Source organism: Ambystoma mexicanum, chromosome 2p, assembly GCF_040938575.1.
Source record: "Ambystoma mexicanum isolate Mex_15411 chromosome 2p, UKY_AmexF1_1, whole genome shotgun sequence".
Taxonomy (NCBI): Eukaryota; Metazoa; Chordata; class Amphibia; order Caudata; family Ambystomatidae; genus Ambystoma; species Ambystoma mexicanum.
This window is the reverse complement of record NC_090923.1, coordinates 989059260-989073646: the sequence shown is the minus strand read 5'-3', so window position 1 is coordinate 989073646 and position 14387 is coordinate 989059260. Positions and strand designations below refer to the sequence as shown.

The window sequence follows — 14387 nt, the reverse complement described above, 5'->3', positions numbered from 1 at the left end:
AAATTTGGTGGAAAAAATACAATTTTCAGACATGTCCCTCTGCCCACCCACTGAAACGCACTGCCAGCAACACCGCCAACAACACAGGTCCTACCTTCCCGCGTTACCACAGGTGTCCCAACAAACGGTACCTCTGTGTGGATGCACCGAGCGCAAAGGGAAAAGGCTAAACCAGTCTTGGCAGAGCAGATTTTGAGGAATTTTGCTCTTGTGGACAACCTACGGATTTGGGCCTGGGGTGTCGCACCAAGGAAAAGGGGAACCCCAGACACCCGTGGGCATCCCCAGATGTTTGACTTGCACACATCTCCCTGGAATTCATTACCTACAAGCTCTGGCAAAGACCCACATGGGAGACAGGTGTCCAAGGCCAGGGACATTACCCCCGACTTTACTGGAGGTCTGGCTTGCCTGCTCTTAGGGAGAATTCTCAGAAATATGCTAATTCCTCTTTCTTAATAGACCCCCCAGCACTTTTGCTGGACTCTAGGACTTTAAATTTTTGACCTGGAGAGAGCCCTTTCTCCCACACTTGTATTTTTCTTGTGATTTTGACTTTCTTTTGATTTTGAGTCTGACAGGGCAGTCTTATAGATTTCCCAAGGTTTAAATACCTTACTCTTGGATTAATTACGTTTCCAAGAGCAGTAAAGTGAAATTGATTTTACTGTAGTTTTACAAAGGTAGCGGGCGCCCCTCTCTCGCAAGAACAGACATAACCTGTTCAGTGGTTATTAACCACTTGAGAGTTCGCAGCCACTGCTTTTACTCACTGTGCCTTTCACAGATGGGAAATATCCATTTGCATATCAGTCTTTGTCCTGCCCAGGGGCAGTCCAGCACCGAAATGCAATGGCAATTCCAACCTGAACGAGAGTACCACCAGCAACCCCATACACGTGTTTCACCCTTGTTGGGGATCATCAGTGAGGTGAAGCTGATGCCTCTCTAAGCACAGTGAGAGGGAGACCACGTCTGGTTGCCCCCAGGAGACCTAGGGTCACTGTGCTTAGAGAGGCATCAGCTTCACCTCACTGATGATCCCCAACAAGGGTGAAACACGTGTATGGGGTTGCTGGTGGTACACTCGTTCAGATTGGAATTGCCATTGTATTTCGGTGCTGGACTGCCCCTGGGCAGGACAAAGACTGATATGCAAATGGATATTTCCCATCTGTGAAAGGCACAGTGAGTAAAAGCAGTGGCTGCGAACTCTCAAGTGGTTAATAACCACCGAACAGGTTATCATGTCTGTTCTTGCGAGAGAGGGGCGCCCGCTACCTTTGTTAAACTATTGATTTTACTGTACATTGTAACTTTCTAGGTCCACTATCTTACAATAGGTGCTGGAGGAGTTACTTAGCCCCATTGTGTAGCTTCTCATGGGAGAAAAAAAGTGCCCTTTACACAATTAATGGCTGGTGGCTGTGGTTACTTTACTACTGTCATGTCTTTACCGCGGGCTGCATTTGCAGCTGCAGTAAAGCACCCATGGGTGACATTTTAGTCAAAATGGACTAGTCTAGTTTAGGTCCTTGAGATTTAATTTACTGTGTGCCAAACCAGTTTTGGCCCCTTTGTTCGTTTTGGATTTTGATGGGCTTCACGAGTGAAACCCACCTCTGTGTCTGGTGGGGGCAGGAAGCGAGGGAGGTGCGCAATCCCTGTTTGTTCTCCTAGGAGATCCAAATGCACTCTGTAGTGGTTGGCTAGCCGACTGTCCGGCAAGGACAGCCGCCTTGCTGGGTGACTGACAGTGGAATGAATGGGAGAAACCTGCGTAAAAGGCTTTGGCTTGGAAGGCAGTTGACTGCTGGACGAAGGAATCCGATGAATTGGGCGCCTGCTGCAACTCCTGGACATTGGTTTTCCTGGTGAAGCCCTGCTGCTGTGTTGAAGCTCCAAGTTCGCCTTGTGTATACCGTCCACAAGCACAGCGTCAGCCCAGCCGGCGCTTCAGGATGGTTGCGGGGGGGGGTGATGTCCCTTGCCTTGGGCAGCTGTCTCCCATGTGGTTTCACGGTCGCCAAGCCAACAGCAGGTCCAGGGAGCCCGGCAGGGTCCCTGTGTTTTCCCAGAGGGAAAAGCTGTAACGCAGGCCAACCAGAACTCCAGGATGGTCCCAGGGGATGCCTCCGGCGCCTTGTCTCCCATGTGGATCAACCACCCCAAAGTCCAGCGGCAGTTCTGGGGAGCCCTGGCAGATCCCCATTCCTCACCGGAGGTGACTGTAACGCAGCACAGCCAGAGGTGCAGCCTGGGTTTGCGGGAGACATCTGCTCCCAGGGAAACAGCAATGTTATGCTGGCATGGGGGTGGGAGGGGGGCAATTTGTTGCCTCATCCTGCAATTGGGTCCCAGCCCACCAAAATACCTCCCCAGACAGCCCACTCACACCAACAACCCAGCCCAACCCACCGACAATGGGCCCTAACCATAGAATAATAAAAGTACTCACATAACGTTCCAATAAGGATCCTGCCTGTCTGAGCCGAAGGAGCCAGGGGCCACAAAATGCTGTTACCGCCGTTAGGGCACAAGATTTTGGTCTTGTGCCCCGTGAGGCATAAACCGTTCGCCATCCATGCTTGTATGGTGGAGTAGTTTTTTGCCCCTGTATAACTTCCTTCATATCACTCCTCCGTTGTATGTAACTAAGCTGTAAACACCATGTAACTAGCGCCACGAGGCCTACGGGCTGATGTGCGCTTAACAAATATGAATGAATAAAATAACGTTGCAGCTGCTTGCGTAGAAAAAGCTGTAAACCCAAAATAGTTGCCTATGGTCACCCCAGCAAAAACACATTTACTGCTCGCCAATCACAGCCCCCATTATAGACCATCCCCGGTGGTCTACTGACCCTCCCCACCAGTAAAAAACACATTTGCCCCTTCCTACGGGCAGAAATATGCTTCAGGGAGGGCTACATGAGGTGCCTCAATCCACTTAGGGTGGGGGAGAGGGCCACCCATCTTTTATTATACAATAAATTCTGGTGGTCTGGGGCAGATGGGCCCAAACCTGCAGCCCCATGCATTAAGGGCCCAGTGAGGGCCTCTTCCATAGTAAGCAGACCCCCCCACAACGTCACAAACATGGTGGTCTAGTGGCATTGCTGGGCGTGTTTAGAGCGCTCTGCGCCCGATCCTCACGCAGCAATGCTTCAATAAGGTGGCGTTGGAAAGAGGAGTCTCCCCTTTCTCCAGCATGGGGAACTGGCATGGATTCACATGCTCATGAATATTCCCTGTCCGGCTAGGAATCCTCGGTAAAGAGAAAATAGGTTTCAATTTCACTTCTGAACTATCTTTTCTCCTACAATCACTGGTCTCTAGTTAATACTGCCCCAGCCAGCGACTGCCCTCTACCTAAGCCCCTCCTCTGGCAGCCATATTCAGATTTTTACCGCACATTCAAGTGTTGGGAGTCCTCGTGCTATAGCTCTCGAGCTTTTACTGTTTTTTTTTTTTTTCTCCAGACAAACTGAGCCTCAAGCTCCATAGATCCATCTTCCGATTAACGGAGACCTGTTTTCAGATTCTTCAGAGCCCCTCAAGGGCAAAAGTTTTTCTTGGAGGATTCCAGAAGCTTCAAGGCCTACCCCGCGTGGACATGGCAGAGAAGGAAGACTCGACGCCTCTGTTCAGGATTTGTCCATCTACTTGGGCGACGGGCATTCCGTGTGCCTGTCTGGTCGGAATGCAATCGCACGTGGAGGATGACTGTGCGTTTTGTCAGGAGATGGTCCCCCGCACCATGATGGATCGGCGCAGGTGTCTCATGGAGTGGCTGCAGGCCAACGCCCCTGCTACGGGTGAGTCCTGCCAGCCACAAGAAGAAAGCTGAGTGGTCTTTTAAGACCTTTGAGGGTCAAGCACCGTGATTCCGCGGGCTCCGGGAGCATTGTTGCGACAGGCTCCCCGGCAGCCAGGGTGGGCAGTGTCTCCAGCACCTTTGACCACGAGCCCAACCTCCGGTTCAGCAAAGAGGAAGTCTGACCACCTGGGTAAGTTCCTGGGGAAGCCCCGGATGAACCAGTCAGAGGATAAGGGGGAGCGGGGCTTGAATCCCCCCCCCCCCTCCCCTCAACTAGATGAAGGCCCCTAGCTCGACCAAGGTCGTGTAGGCCTAGATTCACCCAGCGTGGGTTCGCAGGGTACAGTTCCATGGCAAGAGTTTCCCTGCCTGAGAAGACACTGGAGAAGGTGATGCCCACCATCTCCCCGAAACCGTCTCTCCTGGTTGAGCAGGGCATGGACATATCCTCTGAGGAGCTCGCTCTCCAGACCATCTTGGAGAAGAAATTCGAGGACCAGGCCTATGGGGGGGGGGGACCCCGACAAAGGAAACATTGAGTGGCGATAAGACCGAGGAGGAGCAGGCTGTGGAGGAGTTGGAGAACCCTACACCTCAGCAACCAGTGGACCTTCTCCAAGCACTCCACACCTTTAGCTCAGATTCAGACGAGGATGCCCCTTCTGGTGACGGAGGATCCCACAGCGCCAGAAGATCCCGGGGCCATCGGGGGTGCCCCCTGCCAAGAGGAGTGCACCCTCCACCTTGGGTCATCCTGGACCTCCGCCGCTTGAACAAGTACATCAGAGCCCAGAAGTTTCGGATGGTCACCCTTCATTCAGCACGTGCTAGGACAGCTGGAAGAAGGGGATTTCCTGTCATTTGATTTGGAGAATGCCTACTTTCACCTCTCCATCCACAAGGGACACAAAGTTCCTGTGCTTTGTGGTTAAAGGGCAACACTATATGTTGTTCCCTTTGGATTAAAGTCAGCACCACGGGTTTTCACCAAGTGCCTGGCGCCAGTGGCAGCGCAGCTGCGTCTACGAGGATCCACATTTACCCCTACCTGGACGACTGGCTCATCCAAGCGAAATCGAGTGAGATCGCTGTTGCACACGGCAGAAACCGTCCAGCTGCTGACAGAGCTGGGGTTCTCGGTGAACTATGCAAAGTCTTGCTAGGTGCCATTGCAAGATGCACTGTTTCTGGGGTCTCTACTCAACAGTGTTATGCCTGGCATCTCCAGCCTAGAGGTTAGCGGCCATCCTGGGCAAGGTACAACGGCTGACCCTGAAGATCGCATGGGTGAGGTCCATCAAGTTCCGTCTCGGCATGATGTCATGCATAAAACTTGTTCGACTGTGCAGGCTTCAGATGCAGCCACTGCAAGAGTACCTCGACGCCCGTGGATCCAGGTATCAGGAAGCTTCGAGGACAAGATCTCTCTGAGAATTTCCATCGAGCGATACGGTGGTGGTGTCTGTGCGCATATGTCGGCGGGCTCAAACTTCCAGACCCCACCTCATCAGGAGACTGTCACGTCGGACGCCTCCCTGGAAGGATGGGGCGCTCGCACACCAGAAGCCTCCACGCAAGAGGCCTGTGGCTACTGAGGTCGTTGCATATCAACTTTCTGGAGCTACGGGCAGTGTTTTGGGCCCTCCAGTCTGTCTTCTGTCCCTCAAGGCCAAGGTGGTACGGGTCTTCATGGAGAACACCACCACAATGTTCTACATCCGGAAGCAGAGGGGTACCAGATCCCAGCACTCCAGAGAGGCGCAGGACCTATGGCACTGGGCCGTTGCCCAGGGGATATTCCTCGTCCCGTTTCATCCAGCAGGAGTGAAGAACATCATCGCTGATTTCCCTCATCAGGGAGCTGTGCCATGAGTGGGAGCTTCGGCAGGATCAAGTGGATCTTCTGTTCTGACGATGGGGCAATCCCCACATCGATCTGTTTGCAACGGTGAGGAACACCAAGTGCCAGAGGTTCGCCAGCAGGTTTCCCCAGCCGGGGAGCATGGGGATGCATTCTCATTCCCCTGGGAAGGCCTGTTTCCCCCCACCCCCGTTGCCGTTGCATCTACGACTCGTGAACTCGGACGGTCCCGGTGCAGGAGGATCCTTGTCGCACCGGCGTGTCCGAGACCGATATGGTACCTGGACCTTCTGGACTTGTCAGCATCCCTTCCAGTCAAGCTTTCGGTGGTCACGGATCTTATCGTCGGAGGAGGCGCGATCCTGCATCACGACCCAGGGTCTCTGAACTTGCAGGCTCCTGCAGCGCTATAGTTTGGAGGATACGAGTTCCCAGCGGACTGCAAGAGGAAGTACTTGACAAGGCCAGGGCCAGTCTACACTGAAATGTTATGGACATAAGTGGAAGAGGTTACCGTCTGGTGCCGTGCACAGAAGGTAGACCTCTACTGATTATGGCCCCTCGGGTGCTGCCGTATTTGCTGCCGCTGTCCAAAGCAGGACTGCCGCATGCTTCCATCAAGATTGATCTGGCGGCTATCTCCCGCTACACCAGAGCTCCGGCCGATTGTGACTGTGGTCGCACCGTCTGGTCAAGGAGTTCATCAAAGGACTTTTCCGTTCGTTCCCGCCGGTGAAAACTCCGGCCCAGGTGTGGGAGCTCAATGTGGTGCTGACGAGGCTCATGAGTCCTCCGTTCCAGCCTATGCATTCGGCGCCCCTGAAATTCTTGTGTAAGACGCCGTTTCTTGTGGCCATCACATCCGCACGGTGAGTGGGTGAGATCCAGGCCCTCTCTTGTAAACCTCTGTACTTGACATTTCACGAAACCAGGGTAGTGCTACGGACGCATCCCTCCATGCCCAAGGTCCCGTCGGATTCATCTCAACGAGCCCTTGGTGTTACCTGTTTTCTTCCAGTTGGCTTCGTCGCCAGCTGAGATGACTTTGCACTCCCTGGGTCCAGCGGCGAGTGCAAAGTTCTACGTGGACCGCACAAAGTTTTCGGAAGACGTCACAGCTGTTTTTGAGCTTTGGCCCTGTGAACCATGGCTTCTATTTCCAGGTGGCTCTCTGGCTGCATCATCCATTGTCACTGGTTAGTGACCCGACTGTTGCCTGGCCATCCGAGAGCCCACTCAACCAGAGCGATCGCTGCAACTACGGCGTTCGTCTGGTGTGCCCCTGCTGGACATCGCAGGGCTTTTAAGTGGAGGTAGACGCACACCTTCACGAGATTCTACTGCGTCGACCAGGATTCCAGGGAGGAGTCCAGAGTCAACCAAGCAGTGCTGCGCAACCTGTTGGCTTGAAGGTGAACCTGTTGATGAGGTAAGAGATGCTTAATGTTGAGCCTTGCCACCTCCTGTGGTTGTGCATGTGTACTGCTATGTATTTATTCATGAGCATGTGAATCCATGCCAGACCCCATGCTGGTGAAGGAACACATTACTTAACTGTTCTCCAGCAATGGGTCTGGTCTGGCATGGATTCACATGCAAACCCTCCTGCCTACCCCTCTGCGACTTCTCTTGGTCCTACTGCCACTTTACGTGCTACCAAATCTGAAGATGGCTGGCTGAGGGGCTTAGGTAGAGGGCAGTCATCGGCTGGGGGGGGGGCAGTATGACCCAGAGACCAGTGATTGGTTGTTAGACTGTTCAGAAGTGAAACGGAAACGGAAACTGGTTTATTTTCTTCACCGAGCATTCCTTTCCTGACTGGGAATAGTCATGAGCATGTGAATCCATACCACCCATGCTGGAGAACTGTTACATATAAGTAACTTGTTCCTTCCAACGACCCCTCCCTCAATCTCAACAGCTCAATGCCGGAGATCGAGGGAGAAGAGCACTCGCCTTCTTTCACTGCGGCAGCCGAAAATGATGCCGCAGTGAAATTACTTTTTCAGCGTGCGTTACTCATGCTGATGTGAAACTGAAAGAAATCACACCCCCGGGCTGTGAGCTGGCCCTTCTTCCTCACATAGCCCGGGGGTCGGATTTCAATTTTGTGCGACCCTCCCCCTTGCTTTGCAGGATCGCACAAAATTAAGTGCCAAAAGAACGAGCTATCTCGTCCTTGACAACAGGAACGTAATGGGGTTAAAACCCTACACAAAATCATCATTTATTGTGCATTTGTTGGGTACTTAACAAGTACATTTGTTTCAACGCGCCCAAAGGGCAACAGGGAGGGGAACATGGGATTGAAAAAAATGAACACTGTCGGATAAAGACAAACCTACTAGGCCTTGTGAGCCTAGCCTGCAAGTGCAGAGGGGAAGAGGGAGTGGGGGCAGGGGTTTAAGTGCTAGGAGGGCTCATCCTAGCAGACGGAAGTGCCTAGTGGAGGAAGTGCTGTGGAGAGGTCGGCTGCAGTAAGTGGTGCAGGCCTACAGTGGCATAGGCTGGGGGGTAGGCTAAAGGTGGATGGGTGTGGTGGGCCAGGGCCCTGAAGGACACAAATGGCCCTGGTCACTGATCTCAGCGACTGATTGGCAGAGGGGGGGTGGGGGGTGAGGAGGTGGTGAACGAGTCTTGGAGCTTCTGTAATTTGAGGCGATCCAGCTGAAGACTTAGGGGAGGCTGTTCGCTAAGAGGAGCCAGCTGAGGAAAGGGAGCTTGACACAGAGTTGGTACCAGAGGAACGTAAAGGTCTAGAGGGAGTATTTGTAAGAGCAAGTTGCAGATGGCGTGGTCCCCAGACAGCCTTATGGATTATGCAGAAGGATTTGAATCTGATACTTGCAGCAACCGGGAGCCAGTGGAGTTTTAAGGGCTGGAGAGATGCAGTCCAATGCCCTGCTGTGGATTAGCAGGGGTTGTAAGAGGGTTGTAGCGAGGAAGAGGGTAGATTCTGGAGAAGGCTATTGCTTTAGTGTATCCTATAGAGGGAACCAGAGTTCTGGTGACCTTGAGTTTCTGTGGGTAAGGGAGAAAAGGGAGATTTCCTTTGAGAAGGAAGTCTGAATGTGAGGGAAGAGGGAGAGAGGAGTCTATGACTCAAAATGATTAAGGGGGTGGGCCCATAGAGGATGGCCAGAGTGAAGGGAAGAAATAGGAAGCAAGAGTCCCAATAGGAAGGTTACTTAAATACAGTTCAAATACTTTAAAATCCATTTTGTTAAAACAAATTGGCACATAAAGCTTGCTCCAGGATGCCTAATCTCGTTTATACCATCTTTACTCCACTATCTTGATCATAGTTACAAATTGGAATAAAGACTTGCTCCTTTGATATGGCATCCTCAACCAACACGCTCCAAACTACCTTCTCAGTATTAATTCATCGCGATAAATTTCTTAAACATTGTCTAATCAGTGCTTCGCAGTACAAAAGTGCTCTAGCAACTACCTGGGCTCTGAGCTAAATCTACAGCATTTGGAATTTCTTTTTTCTCATTTAAGTTTATCCATATCTGCACAATATGTAGTATAAATCTCACCAATGTATATCCCACTTTCCAGAAGGGGTATTTGGGGAGTGCACACAAATTCCCAATTTTTTTAAGACCGAAGGCTGTATTCTGGCATCTCCGATGCACCCCATCCCCCCCCAACCCTGGGTCACATGTCCTGCACCAATCAGCATGCCAGTCTGTTTCTAGTTTCCTGGGGACGCGTTTAATGGCTCTTCCTCCAGACCCCACTCTTCCAGTTTGTTAGTAGTACTGTTGTCAAGACTATTACTGAAGGCGTCTTCCCCCTTTTTTGAAATCTGCAAATAGTGTATGGCCTATGAAGCCTTCCAAATGGCAATCTTCTTGCAACATGCCAAGTACCATAAATCAGCATAGGTATCATTTTAGAATTTCAGGAAAGGAACTACAGAACAGTTGCCAAACCTATGATTAAAATTGATCTGTGCGACAGCCTTTGCATAGAAACCTTCCATTATTTTCTTACCAAGAGTTTTGAAGGTGTCAAAACCCAGATACTTCAGGCTGTCAACCTCGGCAACCTGTTCTCCACCTAACCATACTGATTCTTTCTTCATACATTTTCCTGCTGTTGCGTTATTCAATGTTTTTCCGGCTATTCATGATTAACTTTTGGTATTATGTATGTAAACCATCCATCAACCTTTGTATATCCACCTTGGTGCAGTCTAGCAAAATAATAATGTACATATGTTACCCAAAGGATCCTTGTAGCCAAGACCTTTTGGGGGCAACAAAAGCTGCAGACTTAAGGTGATTTCTGAAATCGGCCATATAGGCGTTAATAACGGTGCCAGGATACAACCATGGCAAAGGCTGTTATTGGTATCATTATTTACAGGACCATAATCACTCCTGGTTCATTCTAGTCCAAATTACTGAATTACCACCAAGGTATGAGGGCCCATAATTGGGCCCAGAAGGTTAGAGTATTCTGAAGCACTCAAATGGAAAAATGCATCGAGGTCACAAAGCACTGGCTGTTCAATCGGGGTTATCGAAGTTCTGGAGTATTAACCAGTCTCAAACGGGTTCGTTCACAGATGGCATTATCTCCCGGATTTTTTTTTTGTTTTTTTTTTGGTCTCTTCCCCCTGAAGTCTCTTGCTTCAAATCAATAGGTGCACACTTCTGTCCTCCATTCCTTCAGCAGAAGGGCGAGTTCAGCCTTCTCCACAGGGTTATGTGGAAAAATATCACATTTTCTGCGGAATAGATGACATGTTTATGGTGAAACCCAGACTAGGCAAACAAAAATCATCCTGGCCTTGTTGGGGCCCGCAATTTCTAGATTGGAGGTCAAACTTGCTCTACGGACTGCTGGGAAGTCAAATTCATTACGCAATTGTTTTCTTTACAGCGGAGGAAAGAGTTTGGATAATTAACTAGCGCAGTAGTGCCCTCTCTGCCATGGCTACGCAGATTAATATTGGCTGATAACTGTCTTGTATCTGTACTCAACATGCCAGTTCCTCCCAATCCACCGATTGAAATGAATTACTCCTGGGTCAATGCACACCAGAGCCTTGGAACACACTGCTGGCACTCCACGCAGTCCGTAGGTTTTGTCTTGTGCTGGCTCTTCCACCACGTCAGTTCACAAACAGAGGATGGACTTCAAACAGCCAGGATTCAAACGTGCCGCTACAGTAACCACAGAACACATTGCTGGCACAATGCTGTGAATGATAGCATGTGCCACACTTGGGTGGGGACTGTGAATAATATGTGCCACACTTGGATGGAATTGTGAATAGCATGTGCCCCATCTAGACAGAATTATGATTGATAGCATATGCCTCCCTTAGATGGAATTGTGAATGGTAGCATGTGCCACACTGTATACCCTGCTTTCCTTTTCCCCCTGTCTGTGTGTCGCTGCACTTCCCGCCACCCTGTTCACGTGCATGCTCTCGGGCGCATTAAAAATGACCATCTTTTCACATTATGCTTTCTCTCTACTATACATCATCATACAACAAGAACACAGCTATACCCCTGACTAATTTGGCCTAGCTGTTCACATACGAATATGACCCATGAACACCATCACCCTAATAAAACGCAGCTTGCCGAGCACATTCAGGCCTGTTGCTCACATATGCGTCCTTCAGGCGCAACGCAGCCAGATCCCACTCTGGGTGTCCACCCACCAGGCTGCACACATTCAACTGATACACTCAGCACCACACCTAACGCTATGATGCAGCTACCATCAGGCAATTACATCGCCACACAACTGGTGCACCCACACCCTAAATCTCTACCTCTCAACTGACTAGACCTACGGTTCTGTGGGTGTTCAACCTACCAGCGCTTTGAGGTCATACCAATGATATATAGAGCACTATATAAATGCCAAGTAACATAACATGATCCTGGTGCCCAAACAGTTTGCTCATCATAGACTTGAAACGGCTGAGCATCTGTGAGACCACAGAACACTTCAAGATGGAGATCCTTCGAAGGATCTTCCCCTGGTACAAGAGAAGGACTAGGGATACCTAATTATCCATACTTTAGGGACATTCCGTCCTTCGGGATGGGACCAGAACACTTGAAGCATCAAAAATATTGGCTTTTATTTTTGCGGACCCACCGTCAGTGTAGCCTCACCTTCCTGAGCCAAGCGCATTGCCTTTCAGTCATTTTATCCTCTGGGTCGAACGCACTTGCATAAGTGGGATTTTTTTGTTTTCCCATCTTGCCCTTCAAACTTCCTGCTCTAGCTATGCGGTCATCTTCATCTGTCTATGCCTGAGCGACAGGGTTTCTTGTTCAGTTCTTATGAGCATCACTTTGCAAGGGTGGATCCTGAGTCTTAGAGTGCTTTGGCCCAGAACATCGGTGGGCCTCCTGTCTTTACTGTGACTCTTATCTGCTCGGGCACTGGGCTTGTCAGGTGGAGGACGTGTATATCCAATATTCACTTCCCTACTATTACAGAGCCTCTGCTCTTCCCCAGGGTTTGGCCATTCCAAAGAAGCTGGCTTGTTGGGCCTGGGAATTGAGAAGGGAAAGATGTGGCTAGGGTGGTCTCTGTGGTAGCTTTCTATCCAAAACTATAGAAGGCCCTCCACTCAGAAGCCCTATGAAAGGTACTGGAAGAATTTAGATTCCTGGTGTAGGGTTGAGGGTCTCGGTGGAAATTGTTCTGCTGTCCGTTCCCCCCAATCCATCCTTGCCAGAAGTGCTGTGGGGTAAACTAGACAGCAGAAGCAACTTACTGAGAAAAGGGCATCTTTTCCACAGCGGTTTTAGTATTGTAGTAGTTGTGGTGAGACAGGCTCTCTTGCGCAATATTAGTCGCTGATTGAGATGAAAATAACATGCGTGTGTCCATGGGTTAACGCCTTCACAGCTAAAGGGGGCTGGGAGTATGGGGGGGGGGGGGGGTGGTTGCATGTTGTGCAGAAGCTAGGGGGCGGGGGTCCATTCAGGATATTTGTGGGCCAGCTACCTGGGTAGACAGTAACACGTTGATCAGCCATACCAAGGCAGTTGGTAATGAGTGTGACTGGTCACTGGGGATCAATAGGCCCTGATAGGCGAAGGCAGGGAATGAAGTGAAAGTGGGTACCTGACGAGAGGTAAGGTTACCTCCACAGGTGAAGTACTGGAACAAGGAAGAGTAGGACTAAGAGTAATGGATTTTACTGGTAAGTAATCGAAACATCTGCAATTCAGAAAGCATTCCGTTCTGGAGTAGCTTATTTATAAGGCAGTGGTGCAGCACCGATTGACATTTCTTGTGCTCTTAAGGGTGAACGATCATGCAGGCTAGATTTCAATTAATATTTCCCTTTGTTAATTTGCGACCTGTACAGTAATTTTTAATATTTTAACTGGATGCTACCGAATCCGCCTTTTCATTTTTCCACTTTCTGATTTCATCCATCAGGCCTATGTGGTGTTGGGGCAGTTTCTGGTACTGAAGAAGGACGAAGAGCTGTTCCGAGAGTGGCTGAAGGACACGTGTGGAGCCAACATAAAGCAAGCCCGGGACTGTCATGGCTGCCTAAAGGAGTGGTGTGATGCCTTCTTGTAAACCTCCACTACGACTGCAAGCATATTATTGGGGCTTAGGCAGTTAGCCAATCAAAACGTTGCACCGTTGGAAACAAACATTGTAGTGCCCTGCACCTCCCATCCACTGTCCTCAGTCAATCTATTTTAATATTTAAAAAGGACAAACCCCCCAGACGTTTTTAAGATCCGATGTTCTTGTCTAGCTAGGTAAAATTAAGCCACTGTTTTATGGGAGCGAGCTCCAGTTTTCATCATCGAAACGGATCTATAAAACTGCTCTGTGCATTAACTGTCTTCTATGCACGTTGACGCCGCATTGAAGCATGGGATTCTCATCTGCCGGAATAAGTTTCATGCTGTCCATTTGTTTAGTTATTAGAATGCAGTTTTTAAATGCTATGCCCTGTTTCTGTCAACATCTGAACTTTAATCTGTACCACCTTTGCACCAAGATGTGCGCCCCCTACAATCCGCATGCATCCAGTGCACTGTTATTGACTTTGCATGTGTAGTTTAAATCTCTGCCAATAAATTGCAGATTATGCTGATTTTATTGGTGGTCCTGCAGCTGCATCGTATGTCTTGCGCTCCTGGGATTTGTCTAAGTGATGCAGCATTAAAGCCTTTGAACTTAATTTTATGTGGTAAAATGTTCACACCTAACCTTTAGGTCAGCAATGTCATTGTTTCTGATAAATTCTAGTTTGAGCACTCGAAGCAAGCCTTGCTGCCACTACTCTTGCACAAGTTAACTTTATTGCATTTCGCTCACCGCCACCCTTCTATGGCGCCATGTTAATGGAGATTTTAAGTATTTCCTGATGGTATGAAAAGCAGACTGGTTATTTTGGGGCATCTGCATCTCTTGATCCGAGCTGTATGCATTTGGAATTGAGGACGACTGCACTCTACCCCATAGCATTCTACAAATTTGAAAGTATGTTTCTGTGATGCCTCGTTTTGAGACAAGCTAACTATTGAGCTTTCATTTGCATGTTCAAATCATCCCGAGGTGCTTTTTTCAGATTGGGAACGCAAACCTGCTCTTTTGCCTCTGTTCTTGGCTTTTTGTCAGCTTGAATCTAATTCGTACTGTCTCTCACATGATGCTTTTAAGATTTTTGCAGTTTCCTCGAGCG

The 14387-nt window shown here is 49.6% G+C and overlaps 1 protein-coding gene across 2 annotated transcripts in view; it reads left to right on the top strand.

Annotated features, from left to right (window-relative positions):
• The window catches only part of BANF1 (barrier to autointegration nuclear assembly factor 1), a 61605-nt gene extending 47804 nt beyond the window's left edge, over positions 1 to 13801 (top strand). The window contains exon 3 of one of the 2 annotated variants that reach the window (XM_069644802.1): positions 13121 to 13801. In XM_069644802.1, coding sequence (XP_069500903.1) covers positions 13121 to 13267 — 147 coding nt within the window. In that variant the 3' untranslated portion in view covers positions 13268 to 13801. The remainder of the gene's footprint in view (positions 1 to 13120) is intronic. The other variant, XM_069644801.1, reaches the window with a different exon arrangement.
• The last annotated feature ends 586 nt before the right edge of the window (positions 13802 to 14387 follow it).